Here is a 14840-nt window from a genome sequence, read left to right on the forward strand (position 1 = left end):
GAGGAGGTAGTCTTCTTAGGGGCAGCAAAAGTTGAGGGGAGATGTAATTTTGAGTGAAATTAAGGGGTTTCAACAGAGGAAAAATAAACAATTTTCTTAGTAGATAGGTCTAAGGCCAGATGGTTTACATCTAAAATAATTTTTGGAAGATTAAAAGGAGGATAAAAATTGGTGGCACTTGAGATCCCGTACTGAAAGGCTAGTCGATGCAGAAGCCCTTATAACATTTTAAAAAAATACTTGAATGTAGGACTGTAACTTGAGAACTGGAAGTTCATATTTTTTTTGACGAGCACAGACACAGTGGACTGATTAGCCTCCCCTGTTTGTAAGTTGTGTGCTAATTCTCAGGAAAGACCTTCATTTGTGCATCCATCTTCTTTGGATTCCAAGGATGCAGACTATCAGCACCAGAAATTGAGTTCCCTTAACCTGCCTCACACTTTAGTGCTGTTTCATACCTCAAGTACCTTTTGTCATTGAACCATCCCTTTATGCTGCAATTATTGTGCTTCCTCCAGTGAAAACTAAAAATAGCAGCAAAATAGCGAATGCCTCGGCATCTCTTTAGATCGCACCCATGATTGCCTTACTTTTCCTCAACATACATTGTTTTTTGTTCTTTCATTCTGTGCCATAGTTTGCTGTGCATGGAAATATGCTCGACAACCGTCCAGCAGGTTTCTGAAGCTGTGATGCATAACACTACTTCTATCTTGTGGTTATGGAAGCATTGGTAATTATTTACTAATTGTAAATTGCTTCTGTATATATTCCCTCCCTTGACAATCATTGGTCATTTTCTGCTGCTTCTAAAACTACCCAACTGCAGATTCTCTAATTTTCTTGACAACATAATATGCCTCTTCCTAGTCAAATTTTATCCTGAGCTTTGCCCAGTTAGCCACAGATGGACCACGTTACTCATGGATTGTTTCATTTCTCAATGGAATGCGTATTCATCGAAAATTCGGAACATTTATTTGCTTGTTGTTATCTATTGCCAGACTTTATACTAATATCTCAATCTATTTTATCTGAATGCATTCCTTAAATTATGCAAATGAGTTTATATAATTCAAGGCTTTCATTTAAAAGAATCTCTTTCTCTCTAGAACTACATCAAATTCATATTGTCACTTGAAGGGTTAACTTGTAAATACCAGAGGCTTCCTAATCTGTAAATGCTGCCACATACTGTATTAATTCCCTCCTAGCCTAAACCCCCCCCTCAAAAATGCATCAGGTGCGAACTAAAATCTGAAATAAAAACAGAAAATGCAGAAATACTCATTAATCAGGCAGCATACGCGTAGAGAGAAGCAGAAGTAATGTTTTAGTATGGGGTTTCTGAAATATTAATGTTTTCCCTTTTCTAAGATACTAACCTGACCTCCTGAATATTTTTTAGAATTTTCTGCTTTTATTTCAGTTTATCATTGATGAAAAGATGCATCTTTTCGAGGGCAGTTCTTCGTTACAACACTGGGGAAACATTCCACATGATTTTACTGCTATTTTTACGCTGTTCAATTATTTATCAATGTTTTCTCAACAGTTAAACAGTGGAAAATAGAACATTGAAATGAAATGCATTGTTTTGTGTCTCAGATGCAGAGCTTTGATGAAGATAGTTCTCTAAGAATGCTTGCCAACAAAATATGTCTAGGTAAATATACGTTTGAATTACACAATATTGAACATGGGAAGAAAGTGTCATTGTTACAAGGGTGAATTAAATTGTTGGTTTTACTGAACAACATATTTACATATCATGTAATACACCAGGGCTGCCAACTCTCGCGCCCTCACGCTCATCAGAAATTTCTCACGCTCAGTGGTGAGAAATTTTGTTATCAACTAAAATTTCAAAACTCGGATAAACTGTATGGTCCGCGGGTGTTGGAGAGCTGGGGCCATGGGAGGGATGGGAGCAGAACCAGCGGCCGGAACTGATGCGGGGAGCCGGGACGGACGAGTGTTTTCCGGGGCCGGTGTGTCGCTCGCTGCAGTTCTGGCCATGGAGCACTCCGGACAGTGCAAGAGTCCCCGGGCCACGGAGCCGTCGGAAGCGTTGTGCCGCTGCCGCGAGAGTCTCTGTGCCGAAGGGACAGACGCTCAAAGGGAGGTGGAGAGAGAGAGAGAGAGAGGGGAAGGAGACAGGGAAACAGTGGGGGAGAGAGAGGGGGTTGAGAGGAAGAGGGGAGAGACAGGGGGGGAGTGAATGGAGAGAGAGAGAAGAGGGAGAGGGGAGGATGGGGCGAGAGAGAGGTTCTCTCGGAGGGGGGAGCTGAGGGGGAGGGGTGGGTTGTGAGATGGACGAGAGCGGGGTGGAGAGGGTTGCGCCTGTGGGAGAGAGAAGGTCAGAGAGAGGGGTGGTAAAAGAGGCGGGTTGGTAAAAGAGAGAGGGGGAGAGGGGTGAAAAGAGCCCTGGGGAAAGAGAGAGATAGGGGGGCCGATGAAAAAAGCGCTCGAGACAGAGGAGCCCTCGAGGGGAGAGAGGCCCTGGGCCGAGTGAGGTAGGCGGGAGCCCTGGGGAAGAGAGGAGGAGAGGGGTGAAGGAGAGAGTTGAGATGAGAGAAGAGAGAGGGGGGAGTTGGAGGCGGGAGGAGCGGGAGATCGAGAGGGAGGGATGAAGAGGTTGGGGGGAAGCGAGGGGGGAGAGAGGGGGTGAGAGAGAAGAAGAGGGGGAGAGAGAGTTAGGGGAAAGAGAGGGCGAGAGAGTTAGGGAAAGAGAGGGGCCGAGAGAGAGGGGCCCGAGAGAGGGGCGCGTAAGGTGGGATGCGAGGCGGGGAGAGAGGAGTCAAGCGAGAGAGGGGAGGCGAGAGTGAAAGGAAGGACATCCGGGTGTGGGTGAGAGGAGGACAGAGGGAGAGGAGGAAGAGAGCGGGGGAAGAGCTGGGGGAGAGAGAGAGAGAGGGGGTTGAGAGGAGAGGCGGTGAGCGGAAGAGAGGGGGAGAGAGAGAGTCTCTGTTTCGAATTTGTCCAGGCGACCGCATGGATCAGGCTGCAGCTCGGTGCATCCTGGAGGACAACCAGTGGCTGCTGGAAGTAAGTACCAAGCACTGGGTAGAAACGGTGGAAGGTAGTGGACTTCAAATGGGGGTGGTTGGAAATAGCATCCTGCTTGCCTGCTAGATTTTCACTCACTGTAACTGCAGGAAAAATGTTCCCGATGTTGGGGGCGTTCAGAACCATGGGTCACAGTTTAAGAATAAAGGGGGGGGCAGTTAGGACTGAGATGAGGACAAACTTTCTTCACGTAGAGAGTTGTGAATCTGTGGAATTCTCTGCCACAGAAGGCAGTGCAGGCCAATTCACTGGATGTTTTCAAGAGAGTTACATTAAGTTTTTAGGGCTAATGACATCAAGGGATATGGGGAAAAAACAGGAAAGAGGTACTGATTTTAGATGAATAGCCATGATCATATTAAGTGGCAGTGCTGGCTCGTAGGGCCGAATGGCCTATTCCTGCACCTATTTTCTATGTTTCTATGCTTGAGTATATGGCAATAAAACTCGATCACTTGATTTTGAAGCATTCATGCATGGTGGAGGTATAATGTAGTCATAGAGTGATACAGTGTGAAAACAGGTCCTTCAGCGCAACTTGCCCACACCCGCCAACATGTCCCAGCTACGCTACCTGCTTTTGGTCCATACTTCCAAACCTGTCCTATCCATGTATCAGTCTAACTTTTTCTTAAATGTTGGGATGGTCCCTGCCTCAACTACCTCCTCTGGCAGCTTGTTCCATACACCCATCACCCTTTGTGTGGATAAAGTTACCCCTTAAAAAGTTACCTCTTAAAAATACTTCATACAAAAAACATTGAAATCATACTTCTACAGTGCACTCAAAAAGTTCCTACCCTTCTTCCACACCCTCTCCCCACTCAGTTGCTCCACTCTCTCATGGGGTACCCCCAAGGCCAGTGATCAGTGGTCGCACAGCCTCCCCCCTTTCAAAAACGCTCTAATCCAATTTAAAGCATATATATTGCATTCAAGTGTAAGTTATTAGACTCGCTACAGTATGCACCATATTGCACAATTTCAAGCTGAAAAATGCAAATGTTCCGTACCAATGGGAGGGGCCAAATCTGAGTAAAAATCAGAATGACCTCCTTCTGCCTAAATAGTTCCAACTGTTATCCAAGAAAGATACTGTGTATTGCCCTTAATATGGATATTCCTAAAATGTATCTGTTGCTTTTATTTAAATGCCTATGGATTGATAACTATACAAAAAAGAAATAAAGTTAGGAAAATACCCAAAAGGGATGTTAAAAAGATTGGTTAAGAAGGTTCAATTGTTGGGTATTAATGGAGGAGTAGCAAGATGGATTCAACAGTGGCTGAATGGGAGATGCCAGAGAGTAATGGTGGATGGTTGTTTGTCAGGTTGGAGGCCAGTGACTAGTGGGGTGCCACAGGGATCGGTGTTGGGTCCACTGTTGTTTGTCATGTACATCAATGATCTGGATGATGGTGTGGTAAATTGGATTAGTAAGTATGCAGATGATACTAAGATAGGTGGGGTTGTGGATAATGAAGTGGATTTTCAAAGTCTACAGAGAGATTTATGCCAGTTGGAAGAGTGGGCTGAAAGATGGCAGATGGAGTTTAATGCTGATAAGTGTGAGGTGCTACATCTTGGCAGGACAAATCAAAATAGGGCGTACATGGTAAATGGTAGGGAATTGAAGAATGCAGGTGAACAGAAGGATCTGGGAATAACTGTGCACAGTTCCCTGAAAGTGGAATCTCATGTAGATAGGGTGGTAAAGAAAGCTTTTGGTGTGCTGGCCTTTATAAATCAGAGCATTGTATAGAAGTTGGGATGTAATGTTAAAATTGTACAAGGCATTGGTGAGGCCAATTCTGGAGTATGGTGTACAATTTTGGTCGCCTAATTATAGGAAGGATGTCAACAAAATAGAGAGAGTACAGAGTAGATTTACTAGAATGTTGCCTGGGTTTCAGCAACTAAGTTACAGAGAAAGGTTGAACAAGTTAGGGCTTTATTCTTTGGAGCGCAGAAGGTTAAGGGGGGACTTGATAGAGGTCTTTAAAATGATGAGAGGGATAGACAGAGTTGACGTGGATAAGCTTTTCCCACGGAGAGTAGGGAAGATTCAAACAAGGGGACATGACTTGAGAATTAAGGGACAGAAGTTTAGGGGTAACATGAGGGGGAACTTCTTTACTCGGAGAGTGGTGGCTGTGTGGAATGAGCTTCCAGTGAAGGTGGTGGAGGCAGGTTCGTTTTTATCATTTAAAAATAAATTGGATAGTTATATGGACGGGAAAGAAATGGAGGGTTATGGTCTGAGCGCAGGTATATGGGACTAGGGGAGAATACGTGTTCGGCACGGACTAGAAGGGTCGAGATGGCCTGTTTCCGTGCTGTAATTGTTATATGGTTATATGGTTAAAAAAAGTTGCAATATAAGAATACAATATTATTGTACATTAAAATTGTCCCTAGTGTGTGTGTGTGTGTAGGATAGTATTCATGTGAGGGCATTACTGGTTGGCATGGACCCTGTGGGACGAAGAGCCTGTTTCTGCACTGTATCTCTAAACTAGACTATTCATTATTGCATGTAGAAAACGTAATTATCTTGCCATGCAGTAATGCTTCTATTCTACTCTCGGACATCTCCTTGTATATCTTCATATATATCTAATTTTTCAGCAACACATTTCCATTGCAAAGTTACATTTACGGAAAGGTTCCATAATCATTTGAATGCCTGCCATGAAGTGACAATGTAATAACCATGGATGAAATGCCGGAGAATATGAAATATAAACATTAATGGTGAAGCATGAAACTTATCTACAAGTTGATTGATTTGTTTTTACACTGGAAATTAATCAGCTATCCATTGAGGTTTTAAAAGATGTGGAGGTGGTGACGATGGTGGAGATCTCCACAGATGTGGAGATGGTGCAGATGAATTTTACCAGAATGCTGCCTGGATTAGGAAGTATCAGCTGCAACGAGAGGTTGGGCAAGCTTGGATTGTGCACTCTAGACCACCAGAGATTCAGTGGAGACTTGATAGAAATATATAAAATTATGCAAGGCATAGGTAGCATAGACAGTCAGAACCTTTTTCTCAGAGTGGAAATATCAAAGACTAAAGGACTGGGCCTTAAGGTGAGAAAGGCAACATTTTAAGGAGATGTGTGGGGTGAGTTTTTTGCATGGAGGGTATGTGGCCTGGAATGTGCTACCAGGGATGGTGGTAGAGGCAGATTCAATGGTAATGTTTAAGAGGCGTTTAGATAGGCATATGGATATGCTGGGAATGGACTGGTACGGATCATGAGTGTGTGCAGATGAAATTAGTTTATCTTGGCATTATGTTCAGCACAGACATTGTGGGCTGTTGGCCCTGTTCCTGTGCTGTACTGTTCTATGCTCAATGTTTGCGGGTGGTTGATAGTGCAGATTCAGTTGTCTGAAGATCTTGTTTCCATGCTGTTTCTTTCTAGGACTGCATGACTCTGTGTATCCTCCTTGTGTTATTTATATAACTGACTTTCCTACTTATTTTGCTGAAGATCCCATGGGCGATCTTTACATCGGTGGAGATTCATGACGTCCTGGATAGCATTTAGCTCACAAATTCATTGTAGGATAGTATGGTTTCAAATCTGGGCGAAAATTAACTTCAGTGTTTTTCAAATTGACAAAGACTGCACAGCAAAAGTAGTGTTTCAAGGTACTTTATCGTCAGCATTTGGAGGAAATGGAAACAGAAAATATGTGCAGTAGGCCATTCGGCCCCGAGCTAGCACCACCATTCAATATGATCATGGCTGATTATCCTAAATCAGTACTCCGTTCCTCTGTTAGCCCTAAGAGCTATATCTAACTCTCTCTTGAAAACATCCAGTGAATTGGCCTCCACTGCCTTCTGTGGCAACGAATTCCACAGATTCACAACTCTCTGGGTGAAAACGATTTTCCTCAACTCAGTCCAAAATGGCCTACCCCTTATTCTTAAACTGTGACCCCTGGTTCTGAACTCCCCCGACATTGAGAACAATATTCCTGCATCGAGCCTGTCCAATCTCGTAAGAATTTTATATGTTTCTATAAGATCCTCTGTCATGGAATATTGGCCTTCATGACAAGAGGATTTCAGTATAGGAGTAGAGAGGTTCTTCTGCAATTGTATAGGGCTCTGGTAAGACCACATCTGGAGTATTGTGTACAGTTTTGGTCTCCTAATTTGAGGAAGGACATCCTTGTGATTGAGCAGGTTCACGAGATTGATCCCCGGGATGGCGGGACTGTCATATGAGGAAAGATTGAAAAGACTAGGCTTGTATTCACTGGAGTTTAGAAGCATGAGGGGGCATCTTATAGAAACTTATAAAAGGACTGGACAGGCTAGATGCAGGAAAACTGTTCACAATATTGGACGAGTCCAGAACCAGGGGCCACAGTCTTAGAATAAAGGGGAGGCCATTTAGGACTGAGGTGAGAAAAAACGTTTTCTTTCAGAGGGTTGTGGAATTGTGGAATTCCCTGTCACAGAGGGCAGTGGAGGCTAAATCACTAGATGGATTTAAGAGAGAGTTAGATAGAGCTCTAGGGGCTGGTGGAATCAAGGGATATGGGGAGAAGGCAGGCACAGGTTATTGATTGGGGACGATCAGCCGTGATCACAATGAATGGCGGTGCTGGCTCGAAGGGCCAAATGGCCTCATCCTGCACCTATTTTCTATATTTCCATGTATGTTTCTATGTTGTCCTTCCAAATTCCAGTGAATATATAAGCTCAGTCAATCCATTCTTTCGTCGTATGACAGTCCCGCCATCACGGGAATTAACCTGGTGAACCTACACTGCACTCTCTCAATAGCAAGAATGTCCATCAAACGAGGAGACCAAAACTGCACACAATGAATAGTGCTATATGATTACTCACAAGAAAAGTTACAGTGATGTTGGATAATTATCATGCTATGCTGAACATGTATCTTTTCCTCATAGATCTGAAAAGAGAAAACAGTTGTCAGTCGGATAGTAGTGGATTTGTGGAAGAGCCATTCATTCCATCACAGGTAGATAACTCCATGTCACAAAGTTTAAGATCTACATTGGGAATAAACTGCCTTGATGGTAGAGAGAAGACTTTTTGCTACTTTGGTTCCACAAATTCAATTGATATCACAAGAAAATAAATATCCCTAACAAAAACTTGATTTTTCTCCAATGCTAATAAACTGCAATGCTTGTGGAAACTACAGCATTTAATTTCTGGGGCCTTTTTTATGATGTCCAATGATATGCATGTTGAGTGTCTGAGGAGCTACAAAAATTTCAATGCAGTCATTATGAAGTGTTGCCGACTCATTAATGCATAGTTTATTACTACACAGCAGTGTTTTAATCTGAAGTCTGGGACAATCAGAATTGGGGCAGATATAATGCTTACCTACTGATATTCCATTCCACTCTATTGTGTTCAAGAAGGAACTGCAGATGCTGGAAAATCGAAGGTACACAAAAATGCTGGAGAAACTCAGCGGGTGCAGCAGCATCTATGGAGCGAAGGAGATGGGTAACGTTTCGGGCCGAAACCCTTCTTCAGACTGATAGGGGATGGCGGGGAGAAGAAAGGAAAAAGGGAGGAGGAGGAGCCCGAGGGCTGGGGGATGGGAGGAGATAGCTCGAGGGCTAAGGAAGGGGAGGAGACAGCAGGGGCTAACAAAATTGGGAGAATTCAATGTTCATGCCCGCCGGATGCATGCTCCCCAAGCGGAATATGAGGTGCTGTTCCTCCAATTTCCGGTGTTGCTCACTCTGGCAATGGAGGAGACCCAGGACAGAGAGGTCGGATTGGGAATGGGAGGTGGAGTTCAAGTGCTGAGCCACCGGGAGGTCAGGTAGGTTCTTGCAGACCGAGCGGAGGTGTTTGGCGAAACGATCGCCCAACCTCCGCTTAGTCTCACCGATGTAGATCAGCTGACATCTAGAGCAGCGGATGCAGTAGATGAGGTTGGTGGAGATACAGGTGAACCTCTGTCACACCTGGAACGACTGCTTGGATCCTTGAATGGAGTCGAGGGGGGAGGTAAAGGGACAGGTGTTGCATTTCTTGCGGTTGCAACGGAAAGTGCCCGGGGAGGGTGTGGTACGGGAGGGAAGGGAAGAATTGACAAGGGAGTTGCAGAGGGAGCGGTCTTTGCGGAAGGCAGACATTGGGGGAGATGGGAATATGTGGCGAGTGGTGGGGTCACGTTGGAGGTGGCGAAACTGACGGAGGATTATTTGTTGTATGTGACGGCTGGTGGTGTGAAAGGTGAGGTCTAGGGGGACTAGACTCCTGACTAGGGTGATAGACTCCTGACCACATCCACTACAACCCCACTGACTCCCATGGCTATCTGGACTACATTTCTTCCCACCCTGCCTCTTGTAAGGACTCCATCCCTTACTCCCAATTCCTCCGCATACGCCACATCTGCTCCCAGGATGAGGCGTTCCACACCAGGACTTCTGAAATGTCCTCGGTCTTCAGGGAACGGGGATTCCCCTCCTCCACCATAGATGAGGCTCGCACCAGGGTCTCTTCCATACCCCGCAACACTGCTCTCTCTCCCCATCCCCCCACTCGCAACAAGGGCAGAGTCTCCCTAGTCCTCACCTTTCACTCCACCAGCCGTCACATACAACAAATAATCCTACGTCATTTTCGCCACCTCCAACGTGCCCCACCACTCGCCACATCTTCCCATCTCCCCCAATGTCTGCCTTCCGCAAAGACCACTCCCTCCGCAACTCCCTCGTCAATTCTTCCCTTCCCTCCCGTACCACCCCCTCCCCGGGCACTTTCCGTTGCAACCGCAAGAAATGCAACACCTGTCCCTTCACCTCCCCCCTCGACTCCATTCAAGGACCCAAGCAGTTGTTCCAGGTGTGACAGAGGTTCACCTGGATCTCCTCCAACCTCATCTACTGCATCTGCTGCTCTAGATGTCAGCTGATCTACATCGTTGAGACTAAGCGGAGGTTGGGCGATCGTTTCGCCAAACACCTCCGCTCGGTCTGCAAGAACCTACCTGACCTCCCGGTGGCTCAGCACTTCAATTCCCCCTCCCATTCCCAATCCGACCTCTCTGTCCTGGGTCTCCTCCATTGCCAGAGTGAGCAACACCAGAAATTGGAGGAACAGCACCTCATATTCCGCTTGGGGAGCCTGCATCCGGCGGGCATGAACATTGAATTCTCCCAATTTTGTTAGCTCCTGCTGTCTCCTCCCCTTCCTTAGCCCTCGAGCTGTCTCCTCCCAGCCCTCGGGCTCCACCTCCTCCATTTTTCCTTCCTTCTCCCCGCCACCCCTATCAGTCTGAAGAAGGGTTTCGGCCCAAAACGTTACCTATCTCCTTCGCTCCATAGATGCTGCTGCACCCGCTGAGTTTCTCCAGCATTTTTGTGTACCCACTCTATTGTGTACAGTTTAAGTCTTAAAAATTAATTAATCTAGTACAATGTTTGATAGAATTGTACGGCACAGAAATGCTTTTTGTCCCAGTGACCGTGATGCTTATCTACACTAATCCCATATGCCTGTATCAGAGCCATATCATTCTACGACTTTCCTATTTGAGTCTTTGTCCAAATGCCTTTTAAATGTTGTAAGTATATCTGCCTTTTGCAGCTTGTTCTAGATAACCACCACCCTCTTGTGTGGGGGAAAAAATCCCACCCTCAGATCTTTTAAATGTCTTGCCTCTCACTTTAAACTTGTGCCCTCCGATTGTAGACTCCTATCCCCCTCGGGAAACGTATCTAGTTCTATCCTGTCTCCAATCATTTATAATCATCTAAGGCCACACTCAGCCTCCAATGCTCCCAAGAATAGTGACCCAGCCTATTCCTAATATGGTGTTACCAACATCCTGTATAGCTGCAATACAACTTCCTAACCCCTGTATTCAATACCCTGTCTGCTGAAGGAAAGCATGCCAAACACCACATTCACCACCCTGTCCACCTTCATGGAACTATCTACATGGACCCTTGGGTATCTCTTGCTCCCTAGGCCCCTGCCATTTACTGTCTTGGTTTGTCCTGCCATAATCCAACACCTTACATTTGACCGAATTAAACTCCATTTGCTTTTCCTCAGTCCATTGACCCAGTTTATTAAGATCTCATTGTAATCGTAGATTTTCTTCAAATTATACTGTACCACCAATTTTAATGTCATCCATAAACCTACCAACCATGCCACTTAAATTTGCATCAAACTGGAAACAGAAATTACTTGCTAAGGTTATTTGTCATCTTTTTACCCTCCTAATTTCTTGTATCTCCCATAAATGTCAAAGGATTCATTTGATACCAATTTCCCATACCTTACATGTGTTTTCTTTGTTTTTGTTTTCTGATCAAAGCTACAATATCCTAGGATCTTACCATCTTTTCTTCATACTCATGGTGACTGAAATCTCACTTTTTAAACATCTTTCACTGATTAGATATTGTTTCCCCTCTAGCTGCTGCACCCAGTTTTCTTCTGCCTGGTCCTGTCTCTTGCTATTGAAATCTGCCTTTATATAAATGCGATCTTTACATTGGTTGTGACAAGCCTCATTGATCTTAAAAATCCTTTGTGCATATGACATGTTAATACACAGAGCACATACAGGTAATATACATGCCCAACAGCAAAGAAAAGGTTGCAAGGCACATCTGAACATTGCTTCTGCAAAACTCCATGACGCATGAAAATCCAATAGAGTGGACTGACCACTTAAGCAAGTGTGGAACTTTGCAATGAATATCACATTTCTTCTTCTTCACTGCTATTTGGAGGATACATAGGAAAATAGATATCAGCTTAAAGAGCCTACTATTTGGAATAGTTGGCAGGAAGGTGGCCTTAAGTTTAAACCGTTAGCATGACTCTTCTTTTGGGTCCCAGGCTGCTCACTCATCCAATCTTGGCAGCCAATCGCTACCTGTTTAACACCTGTTGCATGATCGGTCTCTACCTAGCCACTAAATATGACATTTCCATTGTCTTCCATCTCTTTGTTCCTGCTCACCGGATTTATGGGCCAACGTTAGACTAACCTCTTTCCTCTGACTTTAAGTAGAGTGGGGATCCTGTTAACATTAGAAATTCGCAGTGCCAGGATCTCTTACAAAACATGCTGGCCCATTACACACTGCACATTAGATGTGTTTTATTCCAGCATTGGACAATTTCTATGTCAAAATGTTGCCTTGTTATGAAACCATGTGCCATAAAAACACATCCAAAGCTCAAAAACAGAGCATTTGTTAGGAATTTTAGCGTTGTTGTTTAAGAAATTAAGCGCTATATAAAATTAGCAATTTAGGGAGAAAGACAGAAAGCTTGTGTGTTTTACACCAAAAAAGCCCTATTGTCATTACATTGTGCAATCACATTATTGCCAATGTTTTACAATAATAATCTTCCTCTCCAATCTCTGTTCCAAGGGTGCTGACTGTTTTGCTACTTATTGTTAACTAATATAAAATCAAATGTTCTGCAGATATATCTCCAGAATGCACAACATTATAACCAGCTCTGCCTTCATTATCCCCAATAATTAAACCCACTTCACCTGAAGGTTACACCTGACCTTGAATAAAAATAGAAAATGATGGCTGCAGTCAGCAGCCCAGGCAGCATCTGTGCAGATAGAAACTTAAATTCATACTTAAGGCAGATTATCTGGTTAATGACTTCAGTTATGTGTGTCTTTTGTATAAATTGCCTGCTAGAGTCTAATGTATTCATTCTTTCTTTAATGTCCACGTTTGGACATGTAGAAAGTAGAGATCTGAATGTATTAAATGGCCATTCTAGCACTTTAAATGTATAAACATAAAAGAGCAGCAAAACAGAATTTAGAAACATAGAAAAATACAAAATAGGTGCAGGAGTAGGCCATTCGGCCCTTTGAGCCAGCATTGCCATTCAATATGATCATGGCTGATCAGCTCTGTTCTGGCTTTTTCCCCCATATCCCTTGAATTTGTTAGCCCTAAGAGCTAAATCTAACTCGCTCTTGAAAACATTAAGTGAATTGGCTTCCACTGCCTTCTGAAGCAGAGAATTCCACAGATTCACAACTCTCTGGGTGAAAAAGAAAACAATTGGTAGACTCCACTCGGATGCTGCCCAACCAGCTGAGTACTCCTTACTCCTGTTGTAAACTTTTCAATCTCTGTTACTGTAAAAATAAAAGCATGATTTTTCAACTACCAATTTGAATATTTTCAGATTCTGCATACATTGAAAAACTTTGGCTGGGACAGCCGAGCCTCCTCACAAGAAAGCAAACAATGGCCTGTCCATGTCAGCAATCCAGGACAAGCAACAGACAACATTACTGATCCAACCTCACACTCTGCATCTACTGACAGTGATCAATCAAAGTGTTCAGAAGCATCCACAACATTGCATATTTCTGAAGAACAGGAAAAAATTACGGTGGAAAATCTTGATCACAATCCTCATGCCTTTGATGATCATCAGAGGATAACATGCATTGATAAAGTCACAGGGGAAGAAAGTGAACTAAATGACAACAATAGTCATTTGCCCACAACACCTTTTAAGGCTACAGAGCATGATTCCATTGCTGATGCAGATGTCTGGAAAAATAACCAGACCCAGAAGGAAAATGATGATATCGACAACCAAAATAATAACTCTGTAAGCATTAATGCAATAATTGTGAACAATATACCTGCAATCCAGCAGGAGCCCAGCCTCCATTTACCACATTACACTGCTTTAAGCAAATTAGTGACCATCCAAATTCCTCAGGAACAATTGCCAGAAATTATCACAGACGTTGATTTGTCAGACCCACAACCACTTTTATTTCAGTTAAGTGAAGACCCTGTCAAACAATCTGCATTTCAAGAAAGTGGCAAGTTGAGGGATGCTTCAGTGCAGACTAAGGATAACACTGGAGAGCTCACTGTTAAAACTAGCCAACCTGACCAAATTAAGATGTTTCAATCTGTCAGAAAATTTACGAAATCAGTTTCACTGGATACCGGACTACATATTGTCGAGCAGAATACTCAGAACCAAACTGCTATCACTCCAGTTCACTGCCTTTGCTGTCACCATTGTTCCTGTGTTCAACATTGTTCATCAATATGCTTCAAAACTAGCAATATGAAATCCCCATCAAAGATGGCTATGTCACACTCAGAGGCACAGCTCATCAAAACTTTACAGCAATTGCAACAAACTGCAAGAGTTATCTCTGGATCTCCGGTGAGTCAACTGTATGTAACGACTATAATTTTCATGAGAAGATTTTTTTTAAATTATTTACCTTGTGGGAGAAATGTTGTGGAATCCTGGAGTTGTATACACTGACTGATGAAGACGAGTGTGTCAAATGCCTTCTTCACCACCCTGTCCACACGTGTCACCACGTTCAGGGAACTATGTTCCAGTACCCATAGGTTGCTCTCTTTTATAACATTCCCCAGGTCCCTACCATTCACTGTGTATGTCCTGCCCTGGTTTAACTTCCCGAAATGCAGCTCCTCACATTTGGCTGAGTTAAATTCCATCAGCCAGTCCTTGGCCCACTTTCCCCATTTAAATTAGATCCTCCTGTAATCTGAGATAACCTTCTGTATTGTCCACTATACCACCAATTGTGGTATCACCTGCAAACTTACCAATCATACCAACTACAATCTGTTTGAAATTATTCATATAGAAGGTGTAGGGAAAACTACTGCCTTTTGGATACCATTATGCACACATGGATACTTTCAGGCAGTAATGTGTCAAATGCATGGA

The 14840-nt window shown here is 43.8% G+C and overlaps 1 protein-coding gene across 1 annotated transcript in view; it reads left to right on the forward strand.

Moving 5' to 3' along the window:
• The window catches only part of itprid1 (ITPR interacting domain containing 1), a 73401-nt gene that overhangs the window by 17992 nt on the left and 40569 nt on the right, over positions 1-14840 (forward strand). Inside the window, exons 8-10 of the mRNA XM_033020263.1 lie at positions 1612-1669; positions 8018-8088; positions 13290-14300. Of these exons, the coding sequence (XP_032876154.1) occupies positions 1612-1669; positions 8018-8088; positions 13290-14300 (1140 nt within the window). The remainder of the gene's footprint in view (positions 1-1611; positions 1670-8017; positions 8089-13289; positions 14301-14840) is intronic.

This window comes from Amblyraja radiata, chromosome 4, assembly GCF_010909765.2.
Source record: "Amblyraja radiata isolate CabotCenter1 chromosome 4, sAmbRad1.1.pri, whole genome shotgun sequence".
Classification (NCBI taxonomy): Eukaryota; Metazoa; Chordata; class Chondrichthyes; order Rajiformes; family Rajidae; genus Amblyraja; species Amblyraja radiata.